The sequence below is a fragment of the Strix uralensis genome, chromosome 1, assembly GCF_047716275.1.
Source record: "Strix uralensis isolate ZFMK-TIS-50842 chromosome 1, bStrUra1, whole genome shotgun sequence".
NCBI classification, from domain to species: domain Eukaryota; kingdom Metazoa; phylum Chordata; class Aves; order Strigiformes; family Strigidae; genus Strix; species Strix uralensis.
Window position 1 is genome coordinate 43,909,531 of NC_133972.1, and position 20,876 is coordinate 43,930,406.

Genomic DNA, 20,876 nt, shown 5'->3' on the forward strand with positions numbered 1-20,876 from the left:
GCATTCACCAACATCCCCCTGGGCCGCAGCACTCGATGAGATCAGTCTGCACCCTGTTTCTTTGCTCAAGCCACAAGAGTTTGTTGTTAAAGGAGAACACTGCCTTGTCCCCCATCCCAACCTGTCTCTCAAGACAGGCTGAGGAGGCCTCGCTTTCCTATTCCTTTTCTTTTAGTGCATAGGGCAGCATGGCACTGTTCTGTGTGTGCATGTGTGTGCACAGCTAGGGGCGGAGGAAGAAAATAAAAATAAATCAAGCCTAGAAGCTGACACGGGTTAGCATCTGCTCATGTAAAATGTGTAGCAGGATCTGATGCATGTGAGTCCATCACTGGCCTGTCCCCGTAGCTGAAGGTATCTATTTACATAGCAGCTGCATGAGCATTCTGCGAGTCAGGGCAGTCACATTTTCCCAGTGCCTCGCCAGTGACCGGTAATGAACACGCTGAGCGCTGCTGGCAAGGAAAGATTAACCACACTGCAACAGAACCGGCTTGATACATTTTATTGGCAATACTAGTGTCATACTCGGGAACCACAACCCTTTGTCAGACTGTTAGTGTTAACTTGCATGACAAGTATCAGTGACCAACTGTATTTGAAATATAGTTAAAGTGCCTAGAAATAATAGGCATCTTAAAAAAAAAAAGGAAAGGAAACTCATTCCATCCACTCAAGCCAACCTTTATAGATCTTACATCTTAAGCACAACTGATGTACTGTAATTGTTATGTGGACTTTAATGTAACCTCTACAGCAGCACACAGACAATGCAGTTCTCTCATTATGCACATGCTTTAGGATCGTTTATTTTAATGCTTTCAAATAAATATGTTCCATGCAGCACACCGCAATAAATAAGGAGCAGCAACTTTCGTATAGTACATCCATTCATAATGTAAGTCACCATGTGAAACACCACATCTGAAGTCTTTGGCCCAGTCCCATACAGTGAAGCACACCACATCTGCACATAATCATATCTGGCTTCATATGGATTTAATAGGACTATGCCAGAAGGGCAATGTGAGCACAAGTTAAACCAGGGGTTCCTAGCTATTAAATACAGCTACTAAGTAGTGAAAAGGCAACAACTAAACCCATAAAGGGTTGATTTGTCTTTTCTTTCTTACTTCTCAGGCAGAAATATAAAGAATGAAAATGCTCTGGATATTTTCAGCCTTGTGTAAAGCAGCATGATTAATACGGAATGCTTTGAGCAATACTGGCACGTACACTGGCATCAAAAGCCACAGCAAGACTGACTCTGACACTGAACACCGGCGTACTCAGCGGGGGAAAGCTGCTGTTCTGGCGGCGGCGGGCGCTGCTCCTTCTCTTCCTCTAGGCCGACAGCTCCACCGCCCCTTCCTCTTCGCTGTCTGCTCGGTTGGCGCGGATTTCCACCAGGGTCCGAGCAAAGCGGGTCCACTCATCGTTGTGCGGAACAGCCAGCTGGGGGAGAAACCGACAGGGAATTCAGAGACCGCGTGGGGGGACCGGTTACCCCTCTGGCCCCACAGCGAGGCACCCCCCTGAGGAGAGCTCCTGAGGAGAGCTCCCATCGCCATCAGCGCGGCTGTGCACAGCGAAGGACCGAGGCCTGGGCCTCACCGACCCACCACGGGCTGCTTACACTGTAAAGTGCTGCTGAGCTCCCAGGACAAATCTGGCAGCTTCCTATTCAGTTCCAGCTAGAAGGAGCTTTTACAGGCAGTGGCAGAGAAAAAGAGCTCTACACGTATGTTTAACTTCCCACACGTGAGCCAGCCATCTGAAGTCAGCGAGGCTGTGCTCAATGTAATTGCAGGACCAGGGTCAATGTGCGCAAGGTAACAGAGTTTTTACAGCACTGTACTGAAACTATTTTCTTCAAGTTCATTAAAGCTCTTAATAGTAAAATAAATATATTGTGTTATTTTAGTTACCCTCCTCTATGTTAAGGAATTTACAATTACAAGAAATGCGTTATAAGGGAAATGCTATACCAACTGGATACTGCATTACCTCTCTGATTTTTTATATCATCATGCAAGATCCATTTCCATTTAATACCATTGACATTTCTAATGAAGAGCTCTTGAACATTAGGCTTCAAGAGGGATGTGTAATCTAAATAGCTAAACTTCCAGACAGAACACTTTAGTGCTATGGCAAAATAATACTGCAGTCATTTCCAGCTGGATCCAACACTGCAATTTCTGGACAATAATCCAAGCTGGGATTGAGATGATTGGGAAAAAAAACCCCAGCAAGCAGTTTTCTCAAACTTTGTTTTCATTAGCTCAAATTCCAGAAAACAGCAACAAGCATCCAGATGAACCATGCACATTTTTACTGCCCTCTTGAAGCCCTGTGATCATGTCCTGAATGGAATATGAAAAAGTAACTGTTTCGAGATACTACGCAGTGCTTAGTACTGAAGAAGGCAACTGGTTGCAAACTACGGGGCATATAGCAAACTGCTGTCCACCTCGCAAACGGATGCCTTTAGGCTACAGAACGAGTCTGACCCGAGCTAATCCAGTTTGTGGTACCCAATATTCAATCTGTACCGACTGACTTCTTTTAAAACACCACGAAAACTGCCATGCAGGTGGCTGGCTAACTACGTCCATTTGGCACTAGCAGATTATAGGTGCACACGAGGCTGTATGGTACAACTGTACTGGAATACAGTTAAATTATTCTCCTCTCCTTATATCCCAACAGCGATACATGTAACTGGAGACTAAAAAAAGGATCTATTCCCTGAACTAGCAAGCCCAGCTGGAGAACGAGCTTGTATATGCGCAACGCTAATCACATGTGGAAGGGCCACGTACACTGCTGCTAGTTCAGCGTTAATCATATGGACAGGAATTTGCAATACTGGATCGGAGTATCTCCTCCATATCCCACTGGTGCCAATGAGTTTTTCAACTACTGTATCTAGCTTTGCATCTATCCAATATTTTGGGGAAAAACAGCGTGTTTTAAAGCTTACCAGGTACAGGGCATATATCAGCGATCCATTATGAACGGCTGGTGTACAAGTTTGGTTTTTTGCCTGTTGAAACACTGAATATAGTACAGTTCAGCATGTACTGAGGCTACAGACTGAGAAATGCAATCTGTGTGAGAGCCACCTCGGCCCTCAGTGACAGGCGTCGCTGCTCTCTCTGGGTTTTCCCTTCGTTGCCTTCCACTTTTTGCATTTTTTCTCCTTCACTTTTCCCAGGAACGGAGACCAGGGTTTCAGGAGTAAATCATTTGAGACAGCTGTCTGTCATGCTCACACACACAGATGTGGATCTACTATGGTCTTTATTTGAAAGACAGCTCTGTTCTTTCAAACACCTTCAGCAGGAGGAAATGTAACACCAGAAGGGAGGTCAGTGCACCAACACACAAGTACCCATAGCACAGGTTTGGTCACAGCCACACACCTATACAAGCTACTGTACAGTAAGTTAAGGGACAGTGCAGAGATCCCTGTATCATAAGATGCAACTAAAACCAGCTGTTTAGCAATTCCCCTGTTACTATTGCTGGTGTCCTAAAAGATTTTATTCCTTGTGATGTGTACAACGCTATCATTTATCAAACTCTTGAATGAAAACATGAAATGAGTCTCACTTATTTCAAGTAGTAAAATCATTAAAGTGGAACAATATCCTAGGCAAAGGACTTACTGAATTTAATAAAGCCTCATTTCTCCTTGTCTTTTAAAGTCCTAAACAGCATTATGTTATATTAAATGGCTGAAGAAGACAATATGTCACTCTAAAGAAAAATAAAAAATTATGACATTGAGATCTTTTAATTTCCTTTACTCCACAGCATGGCCACAGGCAAATAAAATCAAAGTCCAGCCTGTTAAACCAACTTGGTGTCTCAAACTTGAAAAGTCTCCCCATAAATGTATGCATTACATGCATTACTGTTAGCTGACAGCATTAGCAAGACCTAGGCTGTTTTTAATGACTCAGTTCACAAAACAGTTCATGACTGAAGTGAATACCTTTAGCACAGAAATAAAAACATTCGGTGCCCACAGACAATCTAATTGGCTAGAACTTTGTCTTATTTTACTTTATTTAATCTCATGCACTGCATCATGCTTTCAATGAGGGGCCAATCCTGCTAACAGACTGTTAGGAGAATAAACCTCTCTAATATAAATTCCTCAGGGATGCAGAGGGAAACCTTGGCAATAATGAAGTCAAAGGAAAAATTGACTTTTATTCCCCCCCACTTCTTTCTGTGAAGGCCCTAATACTGAACCACAATAGTTATACAGCAAAAGACCACAAATAAAAACAAAAGCATCCACAAACTCCAATTCAAATTCTTGTCTGAATTAATGCTTCCCTTCCAGTCATTTTCCATTCAAGTTCCTTCAGCTGGGCACACTGACACCCACAAGCGTCTGGGTCTATCTGTGGAATCTCCCTTCCAGCCTCTCTGCACAAGTTTTTTCTGTAAATACCAGGGCAGGGTTGGAAGAAACGAGGAGGTACTTCACAGAAGAAGGGCAGAGGTTTACAGCTATCTGGGTGTTCCTCACTCGTTTGGTGGTTTTGCCATTTTTCTGTCCGCTTCCAGTTACTACAAAGCAGCACGTGTTGAGTCCCAGCAGTCATGATGTCGACACCGGGTAAAAATGTTCACTAAAGCATAATAATATAATAACTTATATTAACATTTGGGTCAGAAGGTTATTTGAATGAACTGACACTAAGGTATGGAGCAGAACAAGAAAATAAATGCTATTAAGTGTTCTCCTTTGATCCCTTCACAATGGAAGGTAAGTGCTACCCACACCTAATTAATTGACTGAATTACTCACACTGCTTTAACTTAAATACCATGGTACATTTAGGTTGCATCAGATAGTAATTCTAATGAGGAAAACCAGTATTATCAAAGCACGGTGGTGACTTTAGCCAAACTTTGTCTGTTAAGCTGTTGGAAGAGAGATACTTTTGTGTTCTGTCTGACTTTTAACATACCGAAAGAGTTCAGGCTGCAAGCCTACCGACCTGCAAGTGTGACTACAAGTTCACACATCCAAAGAAACCTGCTTCTGCTTGTGAAGTTACACGTGCTCAGCTGGTTACAGGAGCGAGAATTTAGTACAGGAAAACATCTTCTCAAGATGTTAGGATGCTGACCCATTTTTAATTGGGTGAAGATATTTAACTCAGGACAATTGGGGTCTCTCATTTCTCAAAAAAAATAAATCTAAGTTTTCTTGATATCAACTTTTTAGATGTCCTCCCCCAATTCACTTTCATAAAATATTCTTCCAAAAGCACTCAGTATCTATGAGTATCTCTTAAGTGCTTCCTACATGATCAATAACATACAACAAATAACAAAGACATGTAACATACTAAATACTAGACACATTTAAGTTTTAGCATTGAAACTAGTTCACAAACTGTTTTTCTTGCTGATATTAAAAAGCTGACTTACGTGATGCAAACTGTCAGAATTAATTTTTCCACCACCTCCATTACTATGATTTTAGATAAGCAGATTTTGGGTAAGAAAAGACAACTCTGCAGCACGCTCCTCCTGGCTGAACGGTGCAGCACAAATAACACGGCTGGAAAAGGAAAGCCTCCCTAGGCAGCACCCCCCAGCCAGCAGTCTTCAGACCCCCATGCAAAGCGAGCTCAGTTGAGCCCCCAGACTGAGACTGGCTGCATGCTGCACACGAGGCCTGGTATGCAGCAGCCATGATTAATATTAAGCACTGGAGAGGTGGGTTGGTAATTTCAGCAAGCCCTGGGGTGGCCTCCAGATAGTAACACTAAGTAGATTTCTGCCTGTTCCTGCGAGGCATTACAGTTAGCAGTTTATCTTATTAGAGATAAATAACATCAGACCTATGTGAATCTTTTCCAGTCTGTGCTTCCCCAGTCCACCACACGTACATATCCCAAGGGAAGCCAACTCTTGACTGGACTGAACAGCATACAAAGGGCCTAGAAAGCGAGATGATGCAATGCAACAGCAAAAGGATTGTAAATTAGGAGCTGAGATCTCCCTGTCCTCTTGTTCTTCTCCCGCCCATCTGCTAGAGGTGGCTCGTTCCTAGACAGCCAGAAGCCCCTTGCCTCTGGTATCATTCTCATGCTCTTTTTCTTGGGGTGATAATGCACTGAGCTCTGCTTTCAGGACTGGAGAGGATCTAAACAGCATCTAGATTTGGAAAGAAGGGATTTGTCCAGCTGGGCCACACAGGCCACAGTACGTCCCCCCAGTTCATTTTTCAGAGTCATGGGGTTGGAGCAGACTTTGAACCAACAAGGCTTGTAAAGTTTAAAGGTAAGATTGTTCCAACTTGTGCCTATTCTCCACTGTAGATAAAAGGATAAAATGATGGGAACCAAGGGAAATGACCACCAGGATCTTCCTGACAAGCACCTGGCTTTGCCTTGCCCATGTGTCACAATTCTATGTGATTTATGCAGTGCACAACAGAACTATATAGCTCACGGTGCCACCACAGAGCCTGTGGATTTTTGAACCTTCTGAAGCTTCTCTGTGTTTCCTGGGTGATGACACTAGCCAAGCACTTCACTTACCTGTTAGCTTTCCAGCCCTGACGCACAAACATGTGCCCCCCTCGATGCTAGTACTGACCAAGGAGATGGTTTTCGTGCATCTGGGAAGAGAGTAACAGAGGCCTCTCCCCCAGAGGCTCGTCAGGCCAGCTAGTCGCGGGTAGCAGCATGAATGTGAGTTTCATCAGGAACAGCCTCCTTCATCTTCTCATCAAGGCAGAGATTTTCTGTGTGCAGAGCTTCCAACCCATACACCAGAGATCTTACAAACACAAACTGTGTTTCCTGTGTTTTCCCAGAAACAGTGCTATTAGCAATTTCACTGAACACTACTACTCTTAGAACTGTAAGACAGAACTCAGGAAAAGGAGATGCTCTGACCAGACAATTCCTGATGCTGCCATTTGTGTCAGCTAGTGTTGGGCTCCCCAAACAAGCAGAAAAGCAACACAAAAACATTGCCTAAAGAAACAAACATAAACTTTCTTTCATTTTCAGATCATTTAACACCTACTAGTAACATTTGCTTTTTTAAGTTAGGTCTACTAAAAAAAAAGAAAAAAAGAAAGATTTTGAGACAAAAAAAAAAAGGTTTGAATGTGCCTTTTAAAGGAATCTATCCAGAAGGCTGAAATAAGATATTGCAACATATTTCAAGATTTTCATATATTCCCCTCCTATCCATCTTTTTTATGGCTGAGAGTGTTTCAGCTCAATTTGTCCAAATCTCTGTATAGCTTCAGTTTCCCTGAAAAACCACTTTCCAGCAAATGAATTATTCATTGAGGATATTTCACTTTATTCCTGGCTCCCCGCCTTCCCTGGAGCCTGTAAATCTTTGGGATGGGAGCGGACAAACTCTTCCTGCCTTCATCCCTCCAAGCTCTTGCCCAGCACAGCTCTCCTCTGAGGGCTGGGGACTCTCCCGAGAAGGAGATAAAATGCAATTTCAGCAGGAGCAGCCTCCACTTTGGAGGAACCAGCGTCCCATAGGCTCAAAGGGAACACAGTTGTCTGTGTTCAACCTACTGCATTTCCTTTTAATGACTGTACCTCAGGGGTCAGTCTACCTGTAACTGAGACGCTGGTTCATAACCTGCAGCACTGATCACTGGTGAAAGCGTCGTGCAATCCTGATCACCAGGTTAATAATCACTTTTTTTTGTCATCTTCACCTAGAGTTTGGATGCCTCAAAGCAAAAATAGCCACGGGAAGAACTTCCTCAACGTTGTCTCTGACTGAGGGGTTGTTCTGAAGAGACAAATTTTTCCAACCAGAATGGTCTGCAGTCGCTACTAACACACACGTCCCGTGGACACAGGTGTAAAAGGAGAATCTGAAAACGAACCGTTACACCACAACTTGGAACGATCTGCCAAAATATGTGGTCTGCAGCCGGCCTGCACAACTGTATTGCCACACACTGTTTTCAATTAGACGTTTGCAGACAAGCCTGCATGGTGGTCCAAGATACACTCCAAGGGTGACAGCAGTTCCCAACTCAAAAACCTGTGACCCGTTCAAACACATTTCATAGAACCAACATGCTTTCTTAGTCTTCTATATAGAAAACCTTGTTCTGATCTATGTTGATGGGTTTCTATAGCCAGTCACCTAGAGATCAGCAACATTCTTATTAACATGCATCTTTTATTAGTTGCATTTGGGTTTGTTGCTGTTTGGAGGGAAAGGCTGATCTTATTTTATGTTTACTTGTCTCCACTTCAACACAGCCGTATTTGCAAAAAAATCTCATATCCAGCAGGGAAAATAATAATATGAAAATTAATGTTCCTCTCATCTCTAAAATAATCTGTTGCTATTATAACTTTTGAGAAGGGCAAGTTAAACACTCTTTGAAGAGACAGCTAATTAAAGCTTAGAAAATATTCAGATTAATTTCAGTTTGTGGAAAACAGCAAGTCTGGTAAACTAATGACTAAAATCTCTGACTTCACACCAAGTTATTTGTGTATGTGGTTTATCACCATTTTTATACTCTTTCAATTTAATAGCATCATCAAATAAATGTAGCTTCGGGCAAATATAATTTCAGCTATTTTTTCTAAGCAGAATTTTTGTCAACCTATATTGTCCATATCACCCTCTAAAATTAAGTGCTATACTGAAAAGAAATCTGCTGCAAATATTTTGTGTAACAGATTATGAAATTGTAGGTAAAAATATTTTTAACAATGATAAAATATAACTACTTCAGCTTGATGTTTTCTAAAAAGTAGAACAGACGATTGGTCTAATTTTCCAGATAAAAGAGAGAACTGCAGAATGAGGATTGTAATACTTACAAATGCAAAATAAGAATTATAGTTCCGCTTTAAGCAACTGATCCTATCTTCCAGAGTTCAACAGCTGCTTTGTCACTATCACTAAAGTGAAAACAGATATGTAAATATAAATATTAAATATCTTGATATGCGCACATAGAGCAAGCAGGCAGGCACCTATTCTGGCCCTGGTCTTGCCCCCCAGAATCAATTACAGACTGCCTTTGATATTTTTCTCAACCTATATGGATTTTTTTTTTTTTCCTGAAAAAGCCTATATTTTTCCAGGCAACACCCTATGCCACACACATGGATGGAAACAAAGTGGGAGGTAATATGCAACGAAATGGCCACCAAAGTAACCAAGAGCACCCTTTTCACATAACTATAGTACCACTGTATTTAACTCTTGGGAGAGCCGAGCATCACTGTTAACAATGGATGAAACCACTGGCAGGAACTCAAACCCCACATACTGCATGCAGATGATTTTAATAAGATACAGTGTTTCGACCACAAAGGATACACTCCAGAGTAGCTCTATATATATTTGTTTACTTAATTGAAGGGGTGGAATACCATAGGCAGCCTAAATACTGCATTTATTCTATGCACAGCAGTCAATCTAGTGTCACAGACACAGTATACACCACCCTTCTATGAAGTTAATTACTTAGCCCTCATCTAGATTAATGTCTGTTGTGATTTATTTCTTTGCAATTCACCAGCAGGGTCTGATTTAACTAGTGCTGCCATAGTAAAAAGAAGACAAAATATTAGCTTATATGACAAAGAAAAGCTTAATCTCAAACAGAAACTGAATCCATTTTCAGCAAACTTTGACTATTTCTCCTAAGGAGAACAGTAGCTGCTGAATTGTTACATAGTTGATGGTAAATTATGTTTTGAATACCAAGCAAACAATGGTGTTATTAAAATAATTTATATGTAATGTGCAAAGATACACTGTATAAAGGGCCTACATAGGAACTCAAGCATTTAAATGCCCATTCATTCTTTCCTAAACTTAGTCGTCTTTGTCTGCAGCACTCATCTTGATGCCAGTCTAACAGGAGAACAGACTAAAAGGTAGTCCATAAATTATACATACATGACGCACAAACGCATGTTAACAGAACATTAAGACTGCAGACTGTAACATTTCAAAGATAGGAAATGTCAGAGTTAAGGCTAACTCCTTCAATTTGAACATGTTATTTATTTTGCATTATGATACTGTCTTTAATCTTTTTTTTTTTTTTTTTTAAAAAAGCAAGAAACAACAAAACCTGTGCTGGAAGCAAACACCAATTATGGGAAACTTCAGCCTGAAGGATTAAAACTTAATAGGGCATATGAAAAAGAAAACAAGGAAGTGGAAAGTATTTTCAACTGTAGACAATGCTACAGTTCCACCTATAATATCAGAGTTGGCCCAGGCTCTCCTGAATTAACCAGGAAGAATGATGTCCAAGCTATCAAACAGATTGTGAATCCCTCAATTAATGTATCAAAATGCTGCACTCGATATCAGCTATAGAGGGTTAAAATACTGAGTAATCACTAGTCATCTTGAAAGAGATGACTAAAAGTTGAAATTTAGATTACTTTTGTTTCCTTAGATCACCTCTTATTTTTAAAATACAACCGTTAAGCTACAAGCTTACAGCCTGTTCTTAAGCACACCAGAGTACTTTCACCAGTCACGTTGAGGGAATCCTCTCCTATGGATCTCCTACAGCGGTACCTGCAACAGCAGAGACTATTGGCCTGTTTAAGTCCTTGGAAACAAAAGAGATTTAATATAATTAATCAGCTATGGGAGCAGAAAAAACATCTGCCATGCTTCAGAAAAGCTAACCAATTTGCTTCAGAAGAGGTGGTGCTCTAAGGAGCACAGTTCCTACCTTCCCACCACATCTGTAATGTCATCAATTTACAGGTCGATTAAGAAAAACAGTGAGACACGCTGCCTGCCATTTGTCTCCCATGGGGATCGGAGTCCTGCTTTGATTTCCATTTCTCAAAGTCATTGAAAACTCCTAATGCTTGGAACTAAGGGATCAGAAGAATTCCTGCTCTACCAAATTACGTTATCAGTTCTCATCATTGCACTAGAAAGCCTAAAAATACTAAATGGATCAAAACTAGAAGGTAAGGAGCCTTCAACCTATTGTTCTTTCCAATATCTACTTTTTTTACTGACAACTGCATTGATTGGAAGAACTGTCCCATCATTTTTACTTGAAATACTAGAGCTTCAGTCTGTGGGGTAGCTACACTGGCAAAGGTGCCTCCCTGAAGTTCAGCTGAGTGAAGGACTACTGCCTCAGGGAAGAAATAAATCATGGTGTCCTCAGCCCAGCTTGCTTCCTTTCCAAACCAAGTCGGCCATGTCCACACCATGACTCATGCCAGGAAATCTGGCAGAACAGGAACTGTGAAGGACTTTTGCCACGGCTTTTTGACTCCCAGTTGGCAAACAGACTCTCGCAGAAGTAGATTATGCACTGCTCAAAGATTTTGGTTTGCAGGAGAGTTGCTGTCTTCCCTGAGATTTTGTACACATTCTATAATCTGCAAAAGTTTATCCATGAAATAACAGAGGTTTTTGTTTTGTTGGATTTTTTTTCTCTTTTCAGACATAGACTTTTCCATCTACTCTAGGCACTGGAGGATACATTTCACATTTAAATTAAACTCTGAATATGGAATTTTAGCCACCAAATAGGCCCAGAGTTATCCTCAGTTGATATTTTAGGTTTAACCATTACTTTCCAAGTCATGAATTAAATATTTTTTCATGTTCAAAATACAGACCATTTTGCAAACCATGAAAAAAGATTGAAAACGTAGTTAAGGATTCTCAAAATGAAAACTCCTACTAGATATGACAGGTTGCAACCACAGAAACATCACGAAGAAAATTAATTAGATCAAGCAGCTCTTGTTTCAGAAGTGTTTTAATACCACAATGATAACACACGAATTTCAATGAAATTTGCAAATTGCTACACACAAATTGAGCTTAAAGTAAATTCTGAATTTGGTACTTCACCCCATTCATAGTCTCTGTTACTTAAAGCTATGAACATTTTCTAGTAACACCTCTTTTTACATCAGAAAGAGGGTAAAATCTTTCAGAGAAAATATCGCCTAGCAGACTAACTAGATATTTAAAATACATACTATGTGATACTATTAACAGGCACTGACTGCAGCTCAGTCCCCCACCGGTGTTCCAGAATGCAGGGTCAGGACAGGGCAGACCAGCTAAAGCACTGCCTCAGTTTCCACTGCCTTACCTACAACTACCATGGAAAACCTGGACCCAGATTATCTTTTCCACTAAGTCTCTTGAAAGTTTTTCAGGAGAAGCAGTAACTGAGGAGCTAGTAGTGAAGCCACCAGTAGTGCCGATGCATCAAACATACAGTGGACGGACTGATATGTCCTATCTGGAGCCTGCTTTTCTCTTTTCTCTCTTGCCCTTTACAGTTTTTCCCAGCTCAGCAGGAAAATACCATCAGGAATATTGTCACATACAGCTCTTCCTTCTCCCCCTCCTGCAGGCTTTACCGTGCAGAAAGGGAATGATCTCTTATGGCTTCTCTTCTGCCGCTCTCATCACTTAGTTATCTGAGTGCCTTCTAATAGTGCATTAAGCTACATGATTAACTCCTGTCACATGTGGCTTGTTCTCTCTGATCCTCTCTGCAGGGGGAGGATCTGGGCCTTTGCAAGGGAAAAGGAAACATACGTCGGCTTTAAAAGTAGTGTGCAAATGAATAAAAAGGACTGGAGCCAGATTTTTGTTGGTTGGTTGACTGGTTTTCTTAAGCTTTTTATTTCATATGATGAGGAGTTGAGGAATTCTTATAAAAGATATTCATATCATATTGGAAACTCATGTCTTTTTAACCCATGAAATTCGCCAAGGATCTAGTAAGCTATCTCTAGAGAACTACTGAAGTATCTCATCATAAGCAACTGGAAGGTAAGGATAAAGAATCAACTGAATTTTTAGCATGACTATTTAACCCCCCATCCTCCCTTTCTGTCTGTTTTCACTAATGGCCATTTAATTCCACTGTCTAATCAACAAATGAGAGAAAGGATATCTCTGTTAAATCTCGTACTTCCTCCTTTAGTTTTAACAAGTAATATTCCGGCAGTAAAATGAAAGTGGAATTTCATGTTCATTTATATATACAGCAAAACAGAAGAAAGTCTGCCATTACCACGAACAAGCATACATCACGGCACAGGCAGCAGAGCGACCCTATATGCCAGGTGGGACCCACTGCTGTACCACACACAAGCACATCACAAAGACCCCTTGACTGGTTCCACTTTGAGAGGCTGCTTGTCCCACTATCCCTACCCGCTCTGGAACTTCAGCCTTCTGACAGTCAAAAACATTCTTCTAATTTTTGACTTGAATACATGGCCAGCTTGCAGCCACATGCGCTGGTGGGAGTGTGTCCTCAGCTTCACTAGTCCTCTCCGGCACCAAGCACTCCTACCTCTGTAAGTACCTGAATCACCTATATTGCCACCAGGCTCAGGCTTCCTTGGCTAGTCACACCGAGTTCTTCAGCCTCTTTCTACAGGCTGCTCTCCTCTCCCAGTAGCCCAGATTCACATCCCTCCCTATGTTTCAAGCGCTCTTTTGAAAAACACACATTTGTAAACAAGAGGTGAAATGATTTTGCGGTCATCTTTTAAATAACATCAGTTTTACGAAGCTGCTCTGTAAGTCAGAGGGCCACAGCGAAGGTGACTGAGAAGGGCGGAGAGGCAGCGATGCTGCATGATGTGCAAGAGGTGGCAGGGAAAGGGAAGTGCAAGGCCCTAGCCTGGCACTGGAGATAAACAGCTCCAACCCTCAGCAACCAGCCTTGGATAAGTCAGGTAAGTTGGATCATGGCTCAGTTTTCCCTTTTGAAAAGTACTTCCCTAATAAAGATTGTTATTAGGAACGTAAGCCTCCATTCCAGCTTATTTAAGTACCAAAACTTACTGAAAGAACAAGGGTAACTCATATCCTTTTCCATTTCTTATCAGACTAGCACGACTGTACCAACAAGCACAGAGCCGTGACTAGGAGTGTATAGGGGCACTCACAGGCATAAATATATGCATTTCTATGTATGGATGTAGCCAAGCCTTGTTTTAAACTATGAAAGTATATAAATGCTTGGTTTTAACTTATCAACATAACAACATTGTTTTTCTACAGGAGAATAAACCAGCGCTTACATAAAGACCTCAAAGCATTCACAGTAACCTAAAGTAATGAATATTGTAATGAGAAACACAAGTATTTAGGGTGATAATGACTGGACTTTGCTCTACTTAGATCGGCTCACCCCCTATGGAGGCTACCAAAGCTTAAAGATTTTATCACCCTAGTAATCAGCAATGGGTAATGGCCTTCATAAAACACAGTAATTAAATTGACTGATTTCAAACTAGTGCATTTTTTTCATTAGGGAGTTCTTATTTAACCTACTTCAAAAATCCCTTTGTGAATACTGGCTATGTCGTCAAAATTCAAATGATGAGGGACGAAGAGCTTGTTCTGTTCAGTATTTCAGATATTATTCAAGTAAAAAGCTGGAGTTCCTAGTATGCTGTCTTTCTCTTTTTTTTTTTTTCTTTTTGGCATCTCTCAGAGCTTCCAGTTTTAAAAGTCTCTCAAGACTGAACATTATAAAACTGGGGGCGGAGTGGAAGCAAATCAGAACCTTACCTCTCTACATTTTCCAACAACTCTTAAGAGATTCTGCTTTGTTAAAACATGTTTTCAAAATTCTCCGAGGCCAGTGTTCCAACCTCCCTAGCAAAAATATCAATGGTGAAATTCAGGCACAGCTTCACAATCCATTTAATTACCCTTTATGCCTGGATTGTGTGTGTTGTTGTAACTACTGTATCTTACCTGGTCTCTGAATGCTTCTGAATAAAACTTGGTTGTAAGCACAACCCCTTATTATTGCTCAAATTTGCCTTCATGATATGTGTGCGAGCCATTTATCTGTGTTCCAAGAATACTTGTAACTCAACACAGATTTTTAAAATAAAATATTTTACGGTGAGTCTCAACTCTGCTTTTGTGGCAAAACCATTTCCTAACTCAATATATGCTCTACAGGAGCTTTATGACAGCAAAAGTAAGCCTACTGGAAAATCTACCTGGATAACTACATGACACAAAACCTAGTTTCATATTTCTCTCTCTGGGCTACAGCAGTTTTTAACTACCTGAAAGAAATGTTGTTTTCCATATGAAATCTACAGTGAACCACAGGGATCTCAAGATAGGAATACAAAGTACCAACCCTTCCCCACTCTGCCCAGAAAAAGAAGTGACTCAGTAGCCATGCTGAAATGTGAGAGTTGGTCACAAATACGCATTTCTCTCTGTCTAAGAATCTCTGACCAGCTGTTACAGACTGCTGAAATCAAAGGAAATGATTTTATAGGCACCAGTGGGATATTCCTTACTGTACCACTTCATCCACATATTTCAGGCAGTTGCCAGCTTCTCCCTCATCGGTCACGTACTTGAAAATGAGATATGAGATTAACACCCATCAAGGAGCAAATGGGGAAGTACATGAACAACATAATGCAGCAACCCTAAAAGGGCTTAAGGAGAGATTAACTCTGAAACCTAACAAAGTCACATAAACATCAATGTGATTCTGATTTCACTGCAAGGAAATGAGGACATGGGTAGTAACTGTGTAAAGAATCCCAAATAGCTGCTTCCTTTGGCACAGCCAGCTTTCCTGGATGGTCTAGGGAAAGACCTTTTCTTACTTTTCTCCAGTTCCACCTGTCATACTAGTCACCCCTTAAACTACTTTAAAAAAATAATGTACAGTAATAAGCTCCTTGTGATTACAGTTTCAAGCTCTCCAATCCTGTGCTGCAAACTTACTTTATATTTTATTACAATCAAATAATAAATCATTGATTTACAGTTTCTATTTATGTACAGTGCAAGCAGAATATGACCTGGAAGAGATTAATGGAGAAAAAAAAAAAAGAAATAATGGAAGGTGGATGAGAAGCTGCTTCTTTCACAACCAAAGGTGCAAAGAGCATTCTCAATAAGCCAGGTAAGCAACAAACGTGGTTGTTAGAGAATATTTATGACAGCGGCAACTGTGTAACATCACTGAAGCATGCACAATGGGAGCAAGCTTTCTAGAAAATATATCTACAAAAGAGACATGCAGTTAGGGCTAACTATCAATCATCTGGACATGTGAATAAATCTGTAGTCAGTGGTCCATGTTCTGTTAAAATCAACTTCTAACATACGAAAACTTGCCGGCCAGTAAACAAGCCATACGACCACAGAAGTTAAAATATGTTACACATACCATCACAGTAATGATATCTCAACTACTAGACCAGCAAAGGTCTGAATATTTAAATCTTACAGAGAGTAAAGTGTATTTATATAGTTATATTCTCTGGTTATATTCTCTGGTTAAGTTATCTAGGTTTAAGATCCCACCACACTGAAACAATCAGATTTTTGTGTGTTTGTTTGGGTTTTTATTTCATTTTATAATTCACATTCTTTAAATCAGTGGTTACTGATCCACAAGAGCACATCTGTATGGACTATTTAAGTCTCCTCTCCCCTGGAAGTGTGTGTATATCTCCCATTAATGCTAATGGGCATAAAGCACACGCATTGAGGAGAAAATAGACCCCTCACTGTGAAAATAAATGTGTTCAGTTATTTTCAGACACGATGCCAAAATCAAACAACTAAAAGTACATACTCTAAGGAGATAACATTATATAACTTAACTGAAAATGTCAGCATTAGTTTTAACTCCCTGGTCATGGACCCTGACACGTTCTCCATGTTTCTGACATTTTTTGAGTCATAAACACTATAACTGGATAACATATCAAAAAGGGCCAAATCCTAAATTCTTACAGAAGCAAAACAGCCCTGATCTCACACTCCTTGCCTTCACAAAGGATGCAAGGTTAGGCCTCGTGTCTTAGGTTTCCACTTTGGCCATCTAATGTTTTCTCCTTACACCATACGGGTTATTACCAGCAGTAAACTTTAATGTTCTCTAGAATAGTTCCTTAAAACTGCGATGAATCTACCAAAGTAAAGATTCCTGTCACTTAAATTTCTTCTTTAATAATTTGATATCCTGATGTTTTCTGCTCTGATCAAAATTCAGAGAGTCAATTCTGTCTGTTCAAACAGGTAAGAAAAATTGCTTATATAGTAATGTGAAATTCAAAGACACTGTGCTTTATTATAGTACAAATATAATCACAATTTTTTCTGACGGAACCAACATTTTACGAATTTACAGCTGATCTAATGTGATATTTGGAAGAGTCATGAGAAAGGTTTTAAAAAGGGTGCAGTATAAGTGCAGCATTAATGTTTTTGGTGAGTGTATTTAGGGTCTTTGTAAAGTGGCCTGCTGACTTTCTAATGTGAGTAATCACATCCATCTTCCCAAATCAGAGAGCACCTTCAAATAAGTGGATGTTACTGAATTATCAGTCAGACAGGGATGAGTTCTTCCAGTGACAAGGCCTTTTCAAAAGTTCATGCTGTAGGAGACTGGTAGAGTGCTATTGCTGAAAGGCCAACTGTCACAGCTTCGTGGCAGGCTTTGCAATGCTGCTGCGTCAAATAGGAAAGCTAGGTGCTGCCCGCTCCCTGTTCCTTGCACCCAGCCGCAGGCTCACTCACCTACTCTCACACTGTGTCAGTTCATGGAGAAAAATATCCCAAGGAAAACAAAACAAAACAATAGATCAATACTTCTCTGCTGATCAGCGTGGGTGGTGACAAGCACTGCTACTGGCACAGAAACTGGGCAGCGAGGGATATGGGTGGGGATGGCTGGCTGGCAGGGGGAAATGGACTGTCCCTTTGAAACTGTCAGACCAGCCCCATCATATCCCACAATCCAACCCCGTCAAAAAGGACAGTCAAAGGAGGACCCCAGCTGAGCCAAGGAACGGCTGGCGTCTGTACACTGAAGTAAAGAGAGTGCCTTAAAGGCTGCCGTATTTTTGCCAGACACTTCCAAAAGTGCATGTGTATGCTGTAAATCCCCTGTGTGTCACGCCTGAGGACAACTAAGCACAGAATAACTCATCTGAGAGCTCTTTATGGACTGGCACAGAGGGTTAATGACTGAAGAGGCTGTTACTCACTGTACAAGCCCTCGGTTCCAGGCTCTTGAGCTGCAAAGTCTTTCTGCATCTCACTTGAGGCTTTCTAGTGAGAAGAGTTGTGCTGGAGAATATATGAGCACCCTTCTTTTTTTTAAACCAGAAAAAGCCACTAACAACACAGCAGTCCTGGTAGTATCTAAAGCTGTTGCAGTCCAGCCCACCTCTCCTAAATTTGGTACAGGAATTGCTGCAGAGACTGATACTGCCAAAATGAACCGGGCAACAAATTAATGAGCTCCTTCATTCGTTATGGAGGAGGAGAAGGGGTGGCAATGGCCCACGACCTGTCAGCAGCCACGTGCATGGGCATCCATCTGTCTGCGTAAGTGTATATGGAGCTGAGCTGGAGATGCTGGGGCTCTGCATGGGCACAGCCATGCAACATCCGTAAAGCAGAACACTTTATGTAACGCTGATCTGGACTCACACAAATAAATACTGTTGAATGACTCCTTCCTTTTTCCTTTTCAAGTAATGGAAGCCTGTCTTTCTTTTTGATCTGAGTGTATCACTGTGACTCATTTTACAAGTTGAAGTCTGATTATACAGAGGAAAGGCCAAAACCTTAAATATTATTTCTTCTGCATAGAACACTAAATCTATTTTCTCCTGGGTGAGCTTGCAGGGATAAACAATCCTATGAATGATTTGGTGTATGATATGCAAAAAGAGACATTTCTACAGCCCGTCTAGACTCCCAGACAAGATCAGACTGCGCTGTCATCAAAGACATTTCCATAGCCTGTCGTATCACTTGGAAGACAGAAAAACCACCTCTTCAGAACAGTCATGCAAAAAAGAAAAATAAATAAAAACAGCCTGACCTGCCAGTGTCATAGTGGAAATCTGAACACAGTAACCTTAGACAATTTAGAAATTATGCTAACAATACGGCCAGAAGTTTCAGCAAACATTTGTGAGGAAAGGCAACTCCTGCACAAGTGAATGCAATCCAAAAATATGAGTCATGCACAAGCAATTTTGCTATGGGCCACAAAATCACTTTATGAGAGTTACAGATAATTCTGTATGTATTCTATGTTTCCCTACTGTGTAGAGATGGATATCTCAGTATTCTATCACAGATAATGATGGAAAACAAATTCTCTACATAAAAGCTGATTGCTCAGATTCACCCTTAACTGTTCCAAGGGATTGTAACACCGACAGAACACTTTATACCGTATGCATCAATAAAGAGGTAGATTCCATCAGTGCCAAATACACTGCAGTTTAGATGTTTTTTATGAGATGTGGCAGGGTGAATTGAGAGCAGCCTTAGACACAGAACACGCATCCTGCTATTTCTCAGCACCTACCTACTCTTTATCACGCATGCACCTACCATCCTCCACAATGACACCTCTCATTTCCTCCTGTTAGTACTCTTGCACATATTCAGACATATTCAGCATTATTCACTATTAAAAAAGCAGATGTATTCTGTACATGTCAGCTGAGAAAAATCTACAGCATCAAGCCAGTAATGTAATAAGAGATACTGGAGTATAAAAGGTGAACCCTTCAGGATCAACTTCAGAACAACACAGCTGCTTTTTGCACCTCTATTTTCCTCTTTTTGTTCCTTTGTAACGTTTGCCAACTGTACCCATAGAAACATTGAAAAGAAGTTTTATAAAACTTTTATGAAAACTTTCAAGAGAGACTTCTCTCATGAGACTTTACCTAGTTAACTCTCTTGCAAGGTAGCTTTATGACTAACACACTGTTGGCAACCCAAAATCAATGGGGACTCCACTGAAGAAATCTGGCTTATTCTTTGGAGGTGCCCTACTCATGTGTTATGATACGCGAGCTTTTATCAAACTTGGATGTGGCGTTCTCCAGGAGCTGAGCTTTAAAAAACCCCTGAAACAATAATAATACCTCTCCAACGTCATAGATCCATATGCGGCCTTCTGAATCACCAACTGCTACCTCCTTCCCAGCCTGGGCCCAGCGGACACGGTTGAGGGCAGAAGCTCCTTCTATAGTGACACTGGCTGTGGGAACCTGTTGAAACAATAGCAACAGAAAGGACAATAAAATCACATTGCCTGCAAACCTGGGGGTCAGTTTTGGATGTCCTGCTTAGCTGGATGAGTCACAAGTCCCTTGACGTTGCTGGAAGTAACATACAATCCTTGTCAGGGGGAGAAAAAAAAGGGTTCATTGTTTCCTCAATCACATGTGCTAAAAAGAGGAAAGAGCAAGAGATTGCTTGGAACGAGCAAGGAAGACTTTTCTACAGTAAAGGGCAGTAAATAAAAGTGTTTTTTCCCCTTAACCTTGGAGACATGTGAAATCACATCTGCTTCTTTCTCAAAAGTCCCTGACTTATGACCAAGAACCAAATGAGGGTAGGACTTGGCTTCAGTCCTGTCCTGGCTTCTGGCCTCTGACTCGGGCCCAGATAACCTGACAGTCGGCAGATACATCCCAATATTCATGCTGACATATCCTTTAAGTCCATACACACCTCTGCGGCTAGATACAGAGGTCAAAACTTAAGTATTACGTCAGAAAAGTCCTGAGCTAATCACTTCAGAGCGAGGGCACATCAGAAGTGAGAACAGCTGAGCTGACATTTACAAACTCCTACAATATATTCCCACAATTCTCTTCTACATCCCCAGGAGACGGCTTCTGCTTTAAATACACCTGGATGCTGTCTAATTTCCAATCCCTCTCCCCACCCCAAGTCAACCAATTTAACAGGTGATCCACAAAACTACATAAAGATTCTGGTTACTGCGTGGGATGAATAAAGCAATGAACACGATCTTA

General features: G+C 41.0%; 1 protein-coding gene across 9 annotated transcripts in view; it reads right to left on the reverse strand.

Annotated features, from left to right (window-relative positions):
- Positions 1–489: 489 nt before the first annotated feature.
- DYNC1I1 (dynein cytoplasmic 1 intermediate chain 1) overlaps positions 490–20,876 on the reverse strand; it is a 201,214-nt gene continuing 180,827 nt past the window's right edge. For all 9 annotated transcript variants that reach the window (XM_074864080.1, XM_074864063.1, XM_074864072.1 and 6 more), the window contains 2 exons: positions 19,977–20,102; positions 490–1,455 (listed from right to left, as the gene is read on the reverse strand). In XM_074864080.1, coding sequence (XP_074720181.1) covers positions 1,345–1,455; positions 19,977–20,102 — 237 coding nt within the window. In that variant the 3' untranslated portion in view covers positions 490–1,344. The remainder of the gene's footprint in view (positions 1,456–19,976; positions 20,103–20,876) is intronic.